Genomic DNA, 17,679 nt, shown 5'->3' with positions numbered 1-17,679 from the left:
CCCTTTATAATGCATAATAGGGGCTGTTTAAATCATATGCATATGTAGTATGGTGTTGTCGGATGTTGTGTAACTCTAAGATTTGGGCTTTATGAATATTATAAGTTGTGATGATGCAGATGTGGGCAGCCTCCAGACGGAGATAGATACGGACAGCTATGTGGCTATTTGCAGAAATGATTTGTTGAGGAGTGACTGAACAATATGCAGAACTTCCTCTTTCTCGCTGCAGGGGATTGTTTGTGCAAAACTAGCTTAATTTGCTCAGATTCGCTGTGTGCTGATATTAGTGGGATTATTCACAGTACAACTATTTCAACTCCCTCTGCTGTCTGCCTCTTACTGCGTGTGCGTGTCTGTGTGTGTGTCTGTGTGTGTGAGTATGTTTGTGCTTTAATTAATTGTAAGCTCTTTTTTTTTTCTTGGTCATGTTTTGATTCCAATATCCCTCGAGTCAGATAGAAGACTGTGGCTGAAATAGATTCACTGATTGATAAATCAACCGAATTGGTCCCACTGCAGAGTTAAACAAATAGCTCAAGATAATACTGAGCAATTCCTTTTTCTCATAAGTGGGGTTTTTGATTTGGATAGTGCGGTTAAGTAATTTATTTATTTATTTATTTATTTTTTTTGACACTATATGCTTAATATGTTTCTGATAATAATAATAATAATAATAATAATAATAATAATAATAATAATAATAATAAAATAAATAAATAATAATAATAATAATAATAATAATAATAATAATAATAATAATAATAATAATTAGTAGTAGTAGTAGTAGTAGTTGTATTAATAAGTATAATTATTCATTAATAATTATTATCAATAAAGATTGTAATAATAATAATAATAACAATAATATTTATTTATTTATTTATTTGATTTTGACAAACATATACAGTGTACAGATTATATTTGGATACAAAATTAACTAAAAACATTTGTTTGTGAACAAATGTTAATTTTTTTTATTTATAATTACATTTATATTTTTATTTATTTTTATTAATTTTTTTTTAAATTAATTAACTTGTGTATTTATTTATTTATTAATTATTTATTTACTTCCGACAAACATATAATATACAATTTTATGTTTGGGTACAAAAATAACTCAACAAATTTATTTGTTTATTTATTTATTAATTTATGTAATTATTTAGATTGAGATTTTTTCAATAATTCATTCATTTATTCATTCATTTATTTATTTGATTTTGACAAACATACAGTGTACAGTTTAAATATCACTATATAATATACAGTTTTAAATATGGATACAAAAACAACAGCAACATATTTGTTTGTAAACAAATATTTTATTATTTATTTATTTATTTATTCATTCATTCATATTTGTATTTATAGTTATATTTTTATTAATTGAATAATTTATTAATTTATTATTAATTTATTTTTATTTATTTTTTTAATTATTCATTCATTCATTTTCTTTTCGGCTTAGTCCCTTTATTATCTGGGGTCACCACAACGGAACATGCAAACTCCAATTATTATTATTATTATTATTATTATTATTATTATTATTATTGTTATTGTTATTATTATTATTATTATTATTATTATTATTATTATTATTATTATTATTATTATTGTTATTATTATTATTATTATCATTATCATTATTATTATTATTATTATTATTATTATTATTATTATTGTTATTGTTGTTATTATTATTATTATTGTTATTATTATTATTATTATTATTATTATTATTATTATTATCATTATTATTATTATTATCATCATTATTATTATTATTATTATTATTATTATTATTATTATTATTATTATTATTATTATTGTTATTGTTATTACTGTGGTAGTTCATTCTGTGGTGACCCCTGATCAATAAAGGACTAAGCCGAAAAAAAAATTAATGAATCATTCTTGACATTTGTAATAATTGAACAGTAGAATGTTTGCTGATCTGCCCACTTTATTTCATGTAATAAAGTTTTGCATGTATAGTATGTTTAAGAATGTTTCCATCTATTTCCATATATTTTTTACAGTTATTTATATTGATTTATTTATTGCAATGCAAAACATTAATTGTTTGTTTGTTGTTGTTTTTCTTTTAAAAATATATTTATGCTCCACAGATTTACAGAGTTTGCAGTTTTCTTAGAAACGAACCCTGCTGTGATTTGTTTATAGATAATGCTGCATATTAAGCTGGGAAAGGAGTATTCGGGCACCGGAAAAAAGCACCTTTAATAATAACAGCTACAGCATTATCAGATTGTACGTTCCACGCTTTTTCCTTTGTTCAACATTTTCTTTGGCGAAATTGAATTGGGAAGCAATCTCCTTTTGGTGGAATTGTCCTTCCTCTATGTTAATGTATTCAGAGTGTATGCAAGGGCCTGGATACTCCTGCACAACCCTATTGGCATAAAAACACAAGAGCCAATCAGCTAATGCTTCTGGATGAGCTCAGCACACGGCCGCTAATGCACTTTTTGCAATGTGGATGGGTCACGCAGGTAAGCCAAACACACTCTGAATGAACAAATTTCATCTTTTTCTAGGTGGGCAAGTGGAGTGCATCCGGAGGGCTCAACATCACAGAGGTTCCACGGCAGAACGGCATGAACATCACAGACTCGCTCTCCAACCGCTCGCTGGTCATCACCACCATACTGGTAAGATCATTAGAAGGCACGTGCAGATATCTGCTGATTTTTCTGCCCATTATTGAGTCTATTTGTCATTAACGCATGGAAATGTGTGATGTGCGGATCGATACTAAAATATCGATATCTCCGATAGTAGCTTTGTATGTTCTAGAATCGATTATCTTATCAAAATATCACTATTTTAGTAATTTGAAGCAAATATGTAGTTTATTTGGGAATAAAAATACAGTGGAAAGTAACCACAATTACCCTAGTTTATCTGAATAATGCCAACATAGTCGGAACTACTTGTTCTTCCGCCTGCCAAGTCATGCGCGTAATATGGCACTATACAACTGCAGAGCATGCTAGCTAGTCACTCAGTCCACTGGCACATGTTGTTCAGTAGTGATGTGCGATACCACTGATCTCCTATCTGATCCGATACCAAGTAAAATGAAGGCGAGTATCGGCGATACCGATCCGGTACCAATACTTTGTCCAAAATTACTGTTTGGGAAATTTAAGTAACAAGTAGTGTACTTAAAAATGTCACTTTACACTGAATATTCCTACTGAAAAAAAACAGCTTAAACCAGCCTAGGCTGGTTGACTGGTTTTAGCTGGTTGACCAGCCTGGTTTTAGAGGGGTTTTGGCCACTTCCAGGCTCCAGCCATTTACAGCCTGCTCCTAGCTGGTCAGGCTGGAAAATGACCTGCTAAAACCAGCTTAACCAGCCTGGTTTAAGCTGGACATAGCTGGTTTTGGCTGGGCTCCCAGCCTGGCTAGGCTGGTCAAGCTGCTTTTAGCTGGTTTTAGCTGGGATAAGACATATACGGGTTATTTTTGTTTATTGTTTATTGATGAGTTATCATACAAAAAAAGGAGCCAACTTACATATTTATTGACAGCATTTGAGCATGTATATCTTAAAATATGGAATAAAATCACTGTCATAAATATTTCGTGCGTAAATAAAATTCACGCACCTGTAATTCTAAAATCGTAAAGGAAAACGGAACGCACTCGTAATTTTAAGTTCTGCGCTCGCTGCATGTGACGTTAATTTACAATTTGCTAGCTCACTATCCTCTGCCCATTCTTCATTATTTAATTTTGATTCTGTAAAATGTCCAAGAAACACAACGAAAATGGACCTCATCAAGCCTCAACCTGTATTACAGCTCATGACGGACATTTCTCAATGAGGGAATAACAAAAATCTTACCTGAGATGGTGGTGGGAGCTTGAGTGCCCAGCAAGCGCACCGTTGTGGCACTATCTAGGTACAGGAGAAAATGTGGCCATGTGGCTGTATTTTGGGGGCTTGGATTTTTGTGACAATGATAAAACAACGGAAAAAGGTTCAAAATCTTCAAGGGGACCGGATTAACATGTCACTAAACCAAAAGGTGTGAATTTTTATTGTTTTATGTTAAAATGTTCAGGCAGGCATTTTAAGATATACAGTTGAAGTCAGAATTATTAGCCCCCCTTTGATTTTTTTTTTTTCTTTTTTAAATATTTCCCAAATGACGTTTAACAGAGCAAGAAATTTTTCACAGTAGGTCTGATAATATTTTTTCTTCTGGAGAAAGTCTTATTTGTTATAAACGCAGTTTTGAATTTTTTAAAATACATTTTAAGGTCAATCTTATTAGCCCCTTTAAGCTATATATTTTTTCAATAGTCTACAGAACAAACCATCATTATACAATAACTTGCCTAATTACCCTAACCTGCCTAGTTAACCTAATTAACCTAGTTAAGCCTTTAAATGTCACTTTAAGCTGTATAGAAGTGTTTTAAAAAATATCTAGTCAAATATTATTTACTGTCATCATGACAAAGATAAAATAAATCAGTTATTAGAAATGAGTTATTAAAACTATTATGTTTAGAAATGTGCTGAAAAAAAATCTTCTCTCCATTAAACAGAAACTGATGAAAAACATAAACGGGGGGCTAATAATTCTGACATCAACTGTACATGCTCAGATGCTGTCAATAAATATGTAAGTTGGCTCTTTTTTGTATGATAATTCTTCATCAATAAACAAGAATCACCCGTAATATGTCTCGTATTCAGTATTAAGTGACACTTTTAAGTACACTATTTGTTACTTCAATTTCTCTAACAGTAATTTTTGGGCAAAGTATTGGTATCGGATCCGTATCGCCGATACTCGCCTTCATTTTACTTGGTATCGGATCGGATAGGAAACCAGTGGTATCGCATATACAGTAGTGTGCAAATGTCCATCACAAGCTTTGGGCGGCTAAGACTTTTGATGGTCCGTTTGTTGAATTTAAGTTACATTGCATCTACATGCCAACTAATTCTCAATAGATTATAAGTAGACTGCTAGGTTGGGGTTGGGGTTAGTGTAAGTTGACATGTACTTGCAAAGTTTCTTATAGTGAGTTAAATGTCTGTTTAACAGCAGTATCAAGAGATATTAAGCAGACAGTCTACTAATACGCAAATGGACCATCAAAATAAAGTGTTACCAATCTGTCTATATAAAAGGTATGGAGCAAGTGCAGGGTCATCACTTTTGGGTGAACTCTACCTTCAGTATACAAACAGAAAATATTGGAAATATGTGCATGATATTCAGAACAAAATTACTTTTGGAATACTAGCATCAAAAGTCTGTGTTTAGCGTTAGCTCTTAAGCACCAAGCAATAGCTTGAACTATCGTTTTTGTCTTTTCTGAAATCACAAGCCACTTAAAATCAAGCATATTCCAGTATTTCTAAGAGTTTATTTACAGTGTATACTCTCAAAATCATTCTGCCTAAATCCGCAGATATTGTTTTACAAACTTCTGCGCAGAAATAGCAAAAGATTGCCACAGATTCTGTCTGGTTCTGGTCATCGGCACGAGTGCTCATTCTCCAAATTTCACTTTCTTTTCTAGTGTTCTTCAGCTCATTTTAGGTCAGCGTATGAGCTGCTTTTCAAGTAATGAAACATGTACATGCTCCAGATTCTCATTTCCTCTCAGTGAAATGCCAAATAGCTCTGTCCCTTTCAGCGTCTCAGTCCTTGAAATAAATTGACCTGGCTGAATCAACAAAACAAGGTGTCTTGCCTGGTTTAAAACAAAGTTCGAGGCTCAACCTTCCTCTCTGACAGCTTTAGTAAGCAGAATAACAATCATGGATGGGAAATAGCAGCAGCTCTGAGCTTACTTTTGCAATCTGAATTTGGAAATGAAACTTAAATGGATATATTACTCACAGTGCTAATAAACTTTGACATTTATTTCTTCTGTTAAACAAAAAACACAGCATATTCTGAAGAATGTTGGTATTTATTTGTTTTACAAAATGTAAATGTAACTCGCGGCTGAACTATCATAGTACGATGCATCGTTTGGGAAAAGAACGATGTAGTGACAAGTGTTTCCCAAATCCCCTAGTTTCTCTGTCACAAATCCATCGCTTGAACCACGTTAGTTATAATGTAAAACGCCCATAATGATGCTCTAAATTGGGTGGAGTAACTAATTCTTTAGAGAAGAACCCCTTCATTTCTTTGTGCAAATGAAAACTCATGAATTAAAAAAAAATCTAATATTAGTTTTGTCAATAACATGCACTCATTTTTCCATATTAATTGACAAAAGCTGCCACATATTCTAATATCATATATAAATTATAGAAATAAATAATGAGGGTATTTATAAGGAAATTACATGTAATATTTATTATTAAGAAATTAAAATTTCTACTTTAATAATAATATTAATGATGATGATGATTGTTATTATTATTATTATTATTATTATTATTATTATTATTATTATTATCATCATCATCATCATCATCAAGTAGGATATTGTTTATTTATTTTTTATTTTTTATAAAAATCTACTTTTACAATTTGACACATTCAAACCACTGCAGAAATGTTCTAACCAACAGGCCCATGTCATATACAGTACAGATACTTAATAAATAACCTACTATAAATTAAAAGCATTAACGTGTGCTGTGTTTTTGTTTTCACAAGCTTTGGTAATGTAACATAAATTCCGCTTTTAAATAATAAGTCAACAATAGGTTTCGTCATGAGCCACGGCTGTGTTCAAAATGACATCAATGTTTTCAAAGTGCACTGCGAAGGGAGCACGATTGTAAACATGAAGATCACTAAAACTGAACTGTAAAAATAGAGCATACCAGAGGTGTAGTTGCAAGCGTACAAGTGTGCAATGCAGTTTGCAAATGTTCATTAGAATGATGGATTTGGGAAACGTCAAATCAACGAAACATGTTTGTAATGACAGAACTTGCGACCTTAGTTGGCTAACGATGGGTTTCGAAATCGCACTTCTGGTCGACTGAAGTGTATATTGCGCCCTCCAGTGTATTAACGCGAGAAGAAGACGTGCAAGAGAAATTTGTGATTATCAAAAAGCGTACACAGCGCCCTCTGGTGGATTTGCAAGAACAAAAACTGAGCAGATGTACCTCCAGTTACGTATTTCACTGTCCCCAGAAATGTAGACCTGGGTACATATCTGCAGTGAGCATGGGTTGAAATAATCACTGTAGTCTCCATAGACTGCCTTCTTCTGAGACACTTCTTTTGACATTTTCAGTTTTTCACAATATAACATTAGTACTGTTTTGAATATGCCACTATGCTGATGCCACTTTAGCTCCACCTTCTTTAAAAAAAGCTAAATATCATTTGAATTTAAAGTGACAGTCACAGAAATTGCACAATTTGAATCAAAGTTTCACATTCATGGCATAGTTTCACATTCGCAACTTCTTACACACACTCTAGGAACATCAGAAACTTATTTTACATCTTGTAAAAAGGATATTATTCCCTTATTATTTCCCTTGATACTTAAAGTAGAGCCCAACACATTTCAACTGCTTTAATTTAACAGCACAACATTATGTGTAAATTAATAAGCGTATGATGCAGTTCAGTTCAGATTAAACATTTTGATTGATTTGATTTGATTGATTGATTGATTGATTGATTGATTGATTGATTGATAACCTTAAAAATAAGCAATATGCTTGAATGGCTACCCTTACAGATACCTTAATCAGTCAGAATACTTGTTGGATAATTCCACTTATTCTTTCCAACTTAGTTACCTCCATGAGATATCTTCAGAGATGTACCAGAGATGTACGGCCTTAACTTGCTTTTACAGGCAGATGCTTTCTGTTAAATTCTGCCTTGCCCAATGTCATTCGCTCGATAATAGACATGTCTTAAAATACATTGCTTTCCCTTTCAACACTGCATTCTCACAAAGGCCCCGAGGGCTGCATTTATGCATGTCGCAGGAATGTTTAGGGATTTTTTTTGTGCTACTGAAAAGAGCGTCCTCTGACTTATTTTGGACAGGCGTATGAGTTATCAACAGGGATAAACACTGTCATTAAATGTGGACTGAGCTGCAAGGCTATAATTATGAGTTAAGGTCTTTGATAGGATATAATCAGGGATTTTCTAGTACAAAGCAGTGGTCATGGGTTTTGTTGTCTACGATGGCAACCAAGAATGTTGTGCTTTTTAAAAACATTAAACAGGGGTATTAAATAAATGTAAAAAAAATCTGAATACAAATTAATAATAACCTAGAAAACAATGGAGGAAATGTTTCAACATTTTTAAGCCTCACTAAAATGTTTCTTAAAAAATATTGATACAATTTAGCTAAAAATAACTACCTAATAATATAGTACGGTCATATAATGGGCTACATGTATGGAGACTTTTATTTTGAATAAGCCCACTTAAGTGGTGACTGTTGTGCCATTATAAACTCACCACATTTAAGATCTGGTTTCTTTCAAGTCAATGATCTTCACTGCCTTATTGAGATATGATATAAAGGGCTCTATTTTAATGATCTAGGCGCAAAGTCTAAAGTGCACGGCGTGTGTTAAAGTGCATTAAGGCTGTGTCCGAATCCACTTTGCTATTTTATGGACAGAAAAATATGCTCTGCGCCATGGCGCATGGTCTAACAGGGTTGTGCTTATTCACTTAATGAGTTCTTGGTGTGTTTTGAGCATAACATGCATTAAACCAATCAAAGTCTTCCATTCCCTTTAAGAGTCATTTGCGTTGCACCATGGTGCATTTGCTATTTACATGGTGGAGTTTGTAAGTGGAAAACTGAACGGTCTCTTCCATTTGGCCTCTTTACTTTCTCTTTAACTTACTTTTACTCTTTACTTTGTTCCTTCACTTTGGTGGAGTGAGGAAACGGTGAAAACTCACTCCTAGACATCCATTAGCCGACATATTTAATATTATTTATTAAGCACAAAGATTTGTTTCAAAACTATTTCTAAATTCAGTTCTAATTTCCAGCAAATAAATAAATTAACAATAATAACAAAGTGTGCCCCATATAGTCCAAAACCCTACAGGTGGACAAATCTAAACTTGTTTTTATTAAAACAAATATAAATATGTACTGCTAATAATACTGCTAATAATAATAACATTATACAAATGCAAATTGTCATGAAAATAAAGAGATTTTTATATTTATGTCAAAAAAATATATATATAAATATATATATATATATATATATATAACATTTTAATCCTTTAATTGTTTTCAAATGTAAAGATATTCGTGTATTGCTAATTGTATATCCTGTGTGTATTAAGCAATGTGTAAGCATTTGGACCCGCATAGGCACATAACTAACACGCTCTGCACTGGACTTTACAGTAAATTCTAGTTGGTCAATGGCTTTTTAGTTCCTCCAAACAGCAACGCACTAACAATGCACCTTAACGCACCTCCTTTATAGACCGGAACACCCATGAGTCCACAAAGTGGCCAAAATTGATTTGCTATTTAAACAACGTGGCACAAAACATGAAAATTAGGGTGCTGGTCTGAAAATAGCAACAAATCGCACCATACAAGTGTTGATAGGGCCAAAAAAGAGTCTCAAACTAGACATGCATCACTGCATTAAATGACATAGTTCAGTGGCATGTCTTTAAAATACGTAAATTTATTTTACAACAGTATTTTATATGGACTTTCAGCTCTCGCCTGCTGCTCCTCATGTCGCTTGTGTTTAAATCTCGTTTTCCACTTAAACAACTAAATGAATGCCTAAGTATATTTCACAGGATATATTTTAATTAAATTACATTATTGATGCTGTAAAAGAAATCTTATGAAAAAGAAAATAATCACATTTGTCTATCACCGGAAGTTTATCGGTGGCTGAAAAACCCTATAACTCATTGCATCAGCTAATACATAACAACCTAGAAACTTTTATTATGCTTTCTCATATCATCTCGCAACTGACACATACAGTTGAAGTCAGAATTATTAACCCCTCCCCCCTTTTTTTATATTTCCCAAATGATGTTTAACAGAGCAAGGATATTTTCACAGTATGTCTGATAATATTTTTTCTCCTGGAGAAAGTCTTATTTGTTTTATTGTGGCTAGAATGAAAGCAGTTTTTAATTTTTTAAAAACCATTTTAAGGTCAAAATTGTTAACCCCTTTAAGCTAATTTTTTTTCGATAATCTACAGAACAAACCATCGTTAAACTATAACCTTGCTTAATTACCCTAACCTGCCTAGTTAACCTAATTCACCTAGTTAGCCTTTAAATGTCACCTTAAGCTGTATAGAAGTGTCTATATAGTCAAATATTATGTACTGTCATCATGGCAAAGATAAAATATATCAGTTATTAGAAATGAGTTATTAAAACTATTATGTTTAGAAATGTGTTGAACAAATCTTCTCTTCGTAAAACAGAAATTGGGGCAAAAAATAAACAGGGGGGCTAATAATTCAGGGGGGCTAATAATTCTGGCTTTAACTGTACATCATTTTACAAGATCTTGTTTTATTAGACATGTTTGATACTTCAGTCTATCTAACTGTTGCTGCTCATGCATAAAAGGTTTTGAACAACTTTGATTTGCCACCAAACCTTTGGGGATTTTACAGATTGGGGGCTTAGAACAGATGGTATTTTTTTTTTTTGGCCACACAAACTTTTTGCTCAAGATAATTGGGCAACTTGTACTAAGTTTTGCTTTCACTGTTATTCTACATCCATGCTTCATGATTACATTTAAAGCACTTTAGCACCTAAATACCCAAATCACAGTATAAAAGCAAATAAAATTGGTTGAACGTAGGCTCATTCTGAAAATGTACCCCTATATATACTTCTGGAGATCATGAGTTATGTAGCCAGAGGGACGTATGGCTGCATTTCGTCTTTAAAACGAACGTTATTGGGGTGGTATGATGTGACAATGAGGTTCGAGTCCGGCGAAGAATGATTCAGGAAAGCGGGTAGGACAAAAACAAAAGCCAATAACAGAGTGAGAATGTGGTAAAATCTGAAAACGTGGTTAAAAAACCTGGTCGCAAGGGCTTTTTATTTTCAGGATTGCTTTTTAAAACTGTCGGTTGGGTTTAGGGAAGTGGGTGGGTGCTGGTCAATCTTTTGGAGGAGGGTGGGTTAGTCGATGGGTCAGTCAGTCAGTCAACAGTGGCCAATTTACCAATGACTGTAAAAAAATATGGACGACGCAACAGCACCTTTTCTCATTGAAAACTTTGAAGTCAAAATGACTCATGACGGGCACAAACTGTTGCAAAACACTGCTGAAATTGGAGCCTGGGCATGTGCAGAAGGACTACCAGATGCAGCCAGAGGTGGAGCCACGGAATCAAGCTTCCACGTTCCCCAAACTTCTCATTTGACCGCCCGTATCTGCACACTAACAAAGGCTCGCTAAATAAATATAAGCACTTACATTTAAAAACACGTAATGATATACGATTTACAAACTGTGATGTAAGCTGTTTTTAATAATTTAATTAAAACAATATTTGTTGGACTGCAGAAATAAACGATCTTTCATACACTCTAGCCTAAGTTAGACTCAGCTATGAGCACAAAAAATATTTCTCTTGTAACAGGTTGTTGGTATTTATTATCTCCATAGGCGTAGAAATATCACTTTAAAAATATGAACATTAACATAAACAGCGCATACGTTTTAGAAAGGTTTGCATGTTTAATTACCAATCAACAGGACCCAAAATATACACACCATGGACAGCTATTTGCCATGCAGGAAAAATCGTGCGTTTAAAAGATAAACACAGCAAGATTTTTTAAATATCAATATACACACCCCGTTCCTTCACTATATAAAATAATCCTTATCAATTTGTACAGTAAACCTAGCGGTATTAATACATCAACTGATGTCTATATGATATAGGCAGCTGCTGCAACATCGCTTGTATATTGTTAATCATTTCTTTGCCTCCATTTTTATTTGGTTTACTCCTCCATGCCTTAATATATGGCAAATAAGAATTTACCTTCATTTTAATGTTTATTCAGAGTTTTCAAATAAAAAGCCAATGGTAAACAATGTATATAAATAATATATAACATTTACAGCTCTATTTGTTATATAAGATTCGGTTTCTAGAACATTAAAATTTTATAACAGCAAACTCGACAACATGCTGAAACTCAAAATGTCAGAGACCTCCTTTAAATCAAGTTCAATTAACGTTACAGGAGATCAATGTGGAGATCGGCTAACATTAGTTTTGTCTTTCTAATTATTATTTCAGACCCATAAAAAAGAATTACTGCTAGACAACGATCAGCTGTATTTTCCCCGTCATGGCTAGGCGTGTATCAGCAAACTAATAATAAAGCCTGATAAAGCCCTCACTTTACCAAATAAACAGTGATCCATCAGATCCTGTAGGTCAGAAAGTATAGTTTACTGCTGAACAACTCATGTTATCATGGTAAAATAACACAGAAATCCAATAATAACACTTCAATCTCCTCCTGATGCTCCGACTGTCTTTCAGAAACCGTCAATTACAATGACACGCCCTGTTTTATAGCATTAAATTACTGACTGAAACACACTCTTTACAAAGGTGAAGATCTGCACCTATATCAGCATGATAAGCAGTGCCTTAATTGACCAAAACCATTCTTCGGGACATTTTATTGCTAGTGTAATTAATTTTTAATTTGGTTTCAAGTCTCGTTCATTATCACGGAGGAGGTGGGGTTTATGACTTGTACTGCAGTCAACCCCCAGGGGGTGATCTAATGGCCGGGACCTTCGCTCAAAAGGAGGCGTGAGACACACTTGGAATTTACGCAAGAACAGCAGGTGCAAATGGCACTCGCGAGAGAAATTTGAAATCTGAAAAGGCACAGCGGACTCTGGTGGATTTGCAAAAACAAAAACAGCAATACAACGTAGCTCCTGGGATGTATTTGGCACTCTCCAGAAATGTATACAGGGGTATGTAATCAGAATGAGCTTGGGTTGTTTTTCTTATAGTCGTATATAATATTAACATATGTATATAAGTAAACTATAAATAATATATTTGTTTATGAAGTAAACTGGGGGTAGTTATATATGTATTTTTATCTTTCAAGAGTTCACACTTAGCTGATGATTGATAATAAAGCTTGTTTGGCGTGCTGTACCGGGAGAGAGCCCTGAGCTTATAAGATCCTCGAGCCCTGGGCTTCCTCCCATTGCAGGGCGAGAAGGGAGTTTGAGCTCAGGTAGATCTCCTCTTCCTGCTTAGTGTAGCTAAGTGTCAGATATGGATGCTGAGAAGTTGTACTCGGAGCTTTGGCTAAAATATTTTGGAGGAATTGTTTAGGATGCTTGTTTTTGAACTGTGGGAAGAAACTTGAGAACCTGGGGAAAACCCATGCGAGCACAGGGAGAACGAGTAAAACTCCGCACAGAAATGTCGCCTGGTTTGGAAAGGAATTAAACCAGGGGCATTCTTGCTGTGAGGCAACAGCGCTAATTACTGGCCACCGTGTTGCCTGTTTGAAAGGAGGGAAGGTAGGGTTGGGTGAAGGTTTCAAGACGAAGATATTGAGATGAGAAAGTTAAGGATCTTAAGATAATTAGTCATGAGCTAAAGTTGGAGCAGCTGTGAACAATGATAAGCACGTGATCCTCTCGAAATTTGTATTATTTTTATTATTTAGTTTAAATCAGTTTTTGTATTGACATAATGATATGGTTATCGGCAGACAAAAGAACTGTTCATTGAACACACACTGATGTTTTTCTGCTTTATTAAGTAATCTGCCATAATAATGAGATGCTGCTGTTTAATCATGCTGATTTAAGATTGCCTTTTTTTTTTAAAACAAAAAATCAAGATAAGTTCACGACACATCCATATTTAAAATGCCTTATAATTAGCTGCCTTAGTATTCACAGGAAACTATTATATTACATAGCAGGTGACGAAAAATGTCAACCCATTGTTCTGAGCAACAGAAACCATAACGAATATGACAATGTACAATCATGTTTGACAACTTGATGTTTATCTGAATTTTACCTTCATTAAAGATTGATGTAGAGAAACATAACGTGGATCAAATATTCATTATAGATAAACCTTGTCTGTGTCGCACTGTGTTTTACTGTGATTCCAATCATTTCCAAGTTGTGAGTTTTTAAGTAGGTACTTCCAGCCAGTTTTGTAATTTCCAAAAAAAAAAAAAAATCTATATGTACCTGTGTGACAACTAGACTTGGTCTCCAATAAATAGTGTATTTTACAGTTGGAAACACCATGTCTTTTCAAAATGCCTCTGATCTTAACAGATCCCACTTAAATTATTGTTCACAAAACTGTAAAGAATCTATTAGTCTTAAGCAGTCTGGACAGAGCAGAAAATTGCTATGAAACTGGTTCTCGGATTCATGTCCATGTCTAAAGTGCTATTCCTGTTTTCTGCTGCCAGTTGAATACTTCACATCTTCTGTCCACCTTGAATTGTTTCACTTTTGTTCTGTCTTTCCGGTCTAGAATGGAAAGTGTTGTCAGGGCTTCGGTACGTTTGATAGTGATGGTCACCTTGAGGGAGTTTGATCAAAAGCACTGGAAGCAATAAATAGAGCAATCCTGAAATAACCACTGATGCTGACATACGGCTTCATTAAAACATCTTTATCTGTCTCCATTACGGAAATATCACAGGTCAAGGGATCTGCTTTCTCAAGGACTAATCCACTGAATTTCCTCCTCAATAGCCCATCAACATTAAGCAGAACCAATTGACAATACAGAATCACTTGCGCTTGGAGGTCTTTATGCTTTTTATTGTAGGGAATGTCTTTGGTGGTCTCCTCTTGATACACTTTCAGGGTTTGGAACATACCTGGGTTGGTCAGGGATCAAACCCTTTCGTTATTTATTCACAATACCTTGGAGGTCTCAAGAGAGAAAGTCCAAAGAGTAGTTCAGTAGATGTAAAGCGCTCACTTGTCAAAGTACATGACGAATTATACTGAAGAATCTAATCACTGATTAACATCTGATTAAACCGTCGCACTAAATCACCTGTTTGTAGAAGGGAAAATGAAGTACAGCAACTTGCACAATCCCATCACAGGCTGGGAAACTTATATGGCGCCGTAATAGTAGTATTACCTTGTTGTAGTTGGTATAATTTGCAGTTTGTCCCTTGTTTTTTCTATCATGACTTTCAGGGTGCGAATTACGGGGGGGTTTGGGGGGATTGACCCCCCTAATAAACGCTTGATCCCCCCTGAAGGCCGTCAAAACAAGATGTATGGGTGGGTCAGCCCTTTAATACTGAGAAATAGATTACCCCGATACGTATTTTAAATAATAATGTTAATAATTAAAATAATAGATAAAATAAATATACATTTGACCACCCTGTATAGTTCATACCATTGTAAATGCATAATCGTGCCAATCAGTCTATGCAAGAAAAAGGTTTTCGGAAGAGACGTTAAACCGAGGTCCTGACTCTCTGTGGTCATTAAAAATCCCATGGCACTTCTCGTGAAAAGTAGGGGTGTATCCATAGTGTCCTGGCCAAATTCCCTACATTGGCCCATCATAGCCTCCTAATCATCCCCATCCACCGAATTGGCTCTTTCACTGTCTCTTCACTCCACCAATAGCTGGTGTGTTTTTGAGCACTGGCGACTTTGTCCTGTGGCTGCCGTCGCATCATTCAAGTGGATTCGGCAGACTGGTGGTGGTGTGGAGAGACCCCCTCTCATGATTGTGAAATGGTTTGGGTGTATGGCCATACATGATAACAGCGCTATATAAATATACATTACATTACAGATAGACACCGTAAGTGTTCACAAGATGTAAAAACGTACAATAGGTGTTTATAATCTACATTATTATTATGTATTATTATATATATGTAGTGTTATCTACATAATTTACTGAAAGTAAAGTCAAATTAGATGCAGTTTGTATAGTTTGACCTACAGTATAGTCTGAAATCAGAGAAAATACCCCTTAAAACACTGACAACTTGTTTTTTATTAATGAACTAGATGTAATTAAGAATAAATACATAACTGACTTAAGCATGTGTTACACAAATTTACCAAAAAAGTTCAACGCTGTGATCATCAGTTTATAATTTGCACACTGATGACGTTTAATTGAAACAGCTTCAGAAATATATATATATATATATATATACACACATGTAGTGTGGTGCATGATTTCATCCTTTAGGAACCGATTGGATTGTTGAAAGGCATTATTAAAAAATGGGGGAATATTTTGTGCTCAATGCTGAATGTTTTCAGATGTCTGATGATGACGACAAGAACAAAAGCTAAATTGTTAGAGATATAGTAGAGAATAGTATCATAATAGTAAATAATGGTATCATTTAGGTGGCACGGTGGTTAGCACTGTTGCCTCACTCTAAGAAGGTCATTGGTTCGAGTCCTGGCTGGGCCAGTTGGCATCCAAGGACATCTGCTGTAGGTAAATTGGGTTAATAAAATTGGCCTTAGAGTATAAGTATGTGTGTGTGTGAATGTGAGAGTGTATGAGTGTTTCCCAGTACTGGGTTGTGGCTGGAAGGGCATCCGCTGCATAAAATATATTCCAAAATATTTGGTGATTCCTGATAAATAAGGGACTAAGCCAAAGGAAAATGAATGAATGAATAGTATCCTATTTGTTCGCACCACTGCCTTCCATGAAAGGCAAAGCAGAAACTAGACGTACTCCAGTGGCCCCACCCTAAAGCACTGATAGATCCACCCTAAAAGCATTCCATGTGAGCAGAAGTGAAGAACAGTCGCTTTAAGGTTATGGTATTTGATTAAAGATCATGAAGACAAAATGAACTCACAAAATAGTGCACAGACAGACACTACAACTTACATATAAATTAAGTATATTACATTTTGATGCCAGGCCCACTTTAAAAGATACACCCCTGAGCTATTACATTATGACCACCTGCCGAACAACCTGTAGGATGTCATTTAGCCTGAAGAACTACAGCCGTACCTAGAGCCATTGATTAATTTAGGTGCTGAGGGGTCTGTGAAATTTTGTACAATAAAGTCAACAGCAAGTTCTCTAGTTCCCAGACTTTGTGAAGTAGTGGGGGTGATGCGAGAATCCACAAATGCTTGACTGGGTTCATGTCAAGTGAATTTGGAAGTGAAAGTAATAAATTAAATTCATCAGAAGGTTACACAAACCCCTCCTTGATGAGTCTGGCATTGTGGCATGGCACATTATACTGTTGGTAATGCACAACACTGCATAGGACACAGTTTCCATGAATGTATTTGGTCTTTAAAGATGTTTAGAGACCTGACAGCTGGTAAGGATTGTGCTGTTGGCATAATGCAATGGTTCTCAATTCCAGTCCTTCCAGACATTTTGTAAGTCTTCCTTACTTAACACACGTGATTCAGATCATCAGCTTGTTAACAGAGATCCATGAACTGATCCTTGTTGTCAAATAAGAGAGACATACAAAATGTGCAGGTTAGGGGGGGGGGCCCGAGGACTGGAATTGAAAACCATTGATATAATGGGTTCCATGGTCTCTACTTATATTTGGTCATCGATACAAATCCTCTATTAAAATTCTTGATTTATCACTTGGTACTTGGAAATTGGTG

At 34.6% G+C, this 17,679-nt stretch overlaps 1 protein-coding gene across 1 annotated transcript in view; it reads left to right on the top strand.

Annotated features, from left to right (window-relative positions):
* The window catches only part of grik3 (glutamate ionotropic receptor kainate type subunit 3), a 248,163-nt gene that overhangs the window by 171,415 nt on the left and 59,069 nt on the right, over positions 1 to 17,679 (top strand). Inside the window, exon 9 of the mRNA XM_056474801.1 lies at positions 2,571 to 2,684. Coding sequence (XP_056330776.1) covers positions 2,571 to 2,684 — 114 coding nt within the window. The remainder of the gene's footprint in view (positions 1 to 2,570; positions 2,685 to 17,679) is intronic.

Source organism: Danio aesculapii, chromosome 16 (genome assembly GCF_903798145.1).
Source record: "Danio aesculapii chromosome 16, fDanAes4.1, whole genome shotgun sequence".
NCBI classification, from domain to species: domain Eukaryota; kingdom Metazoa; phylum Chordata; class Actinopteri; order Cypriniformes; family Danionidae; genus Danio; species Danio aesculapii.
This window is presented reverse-complemented; position numbering and strand designations above follow the sequence as displayed.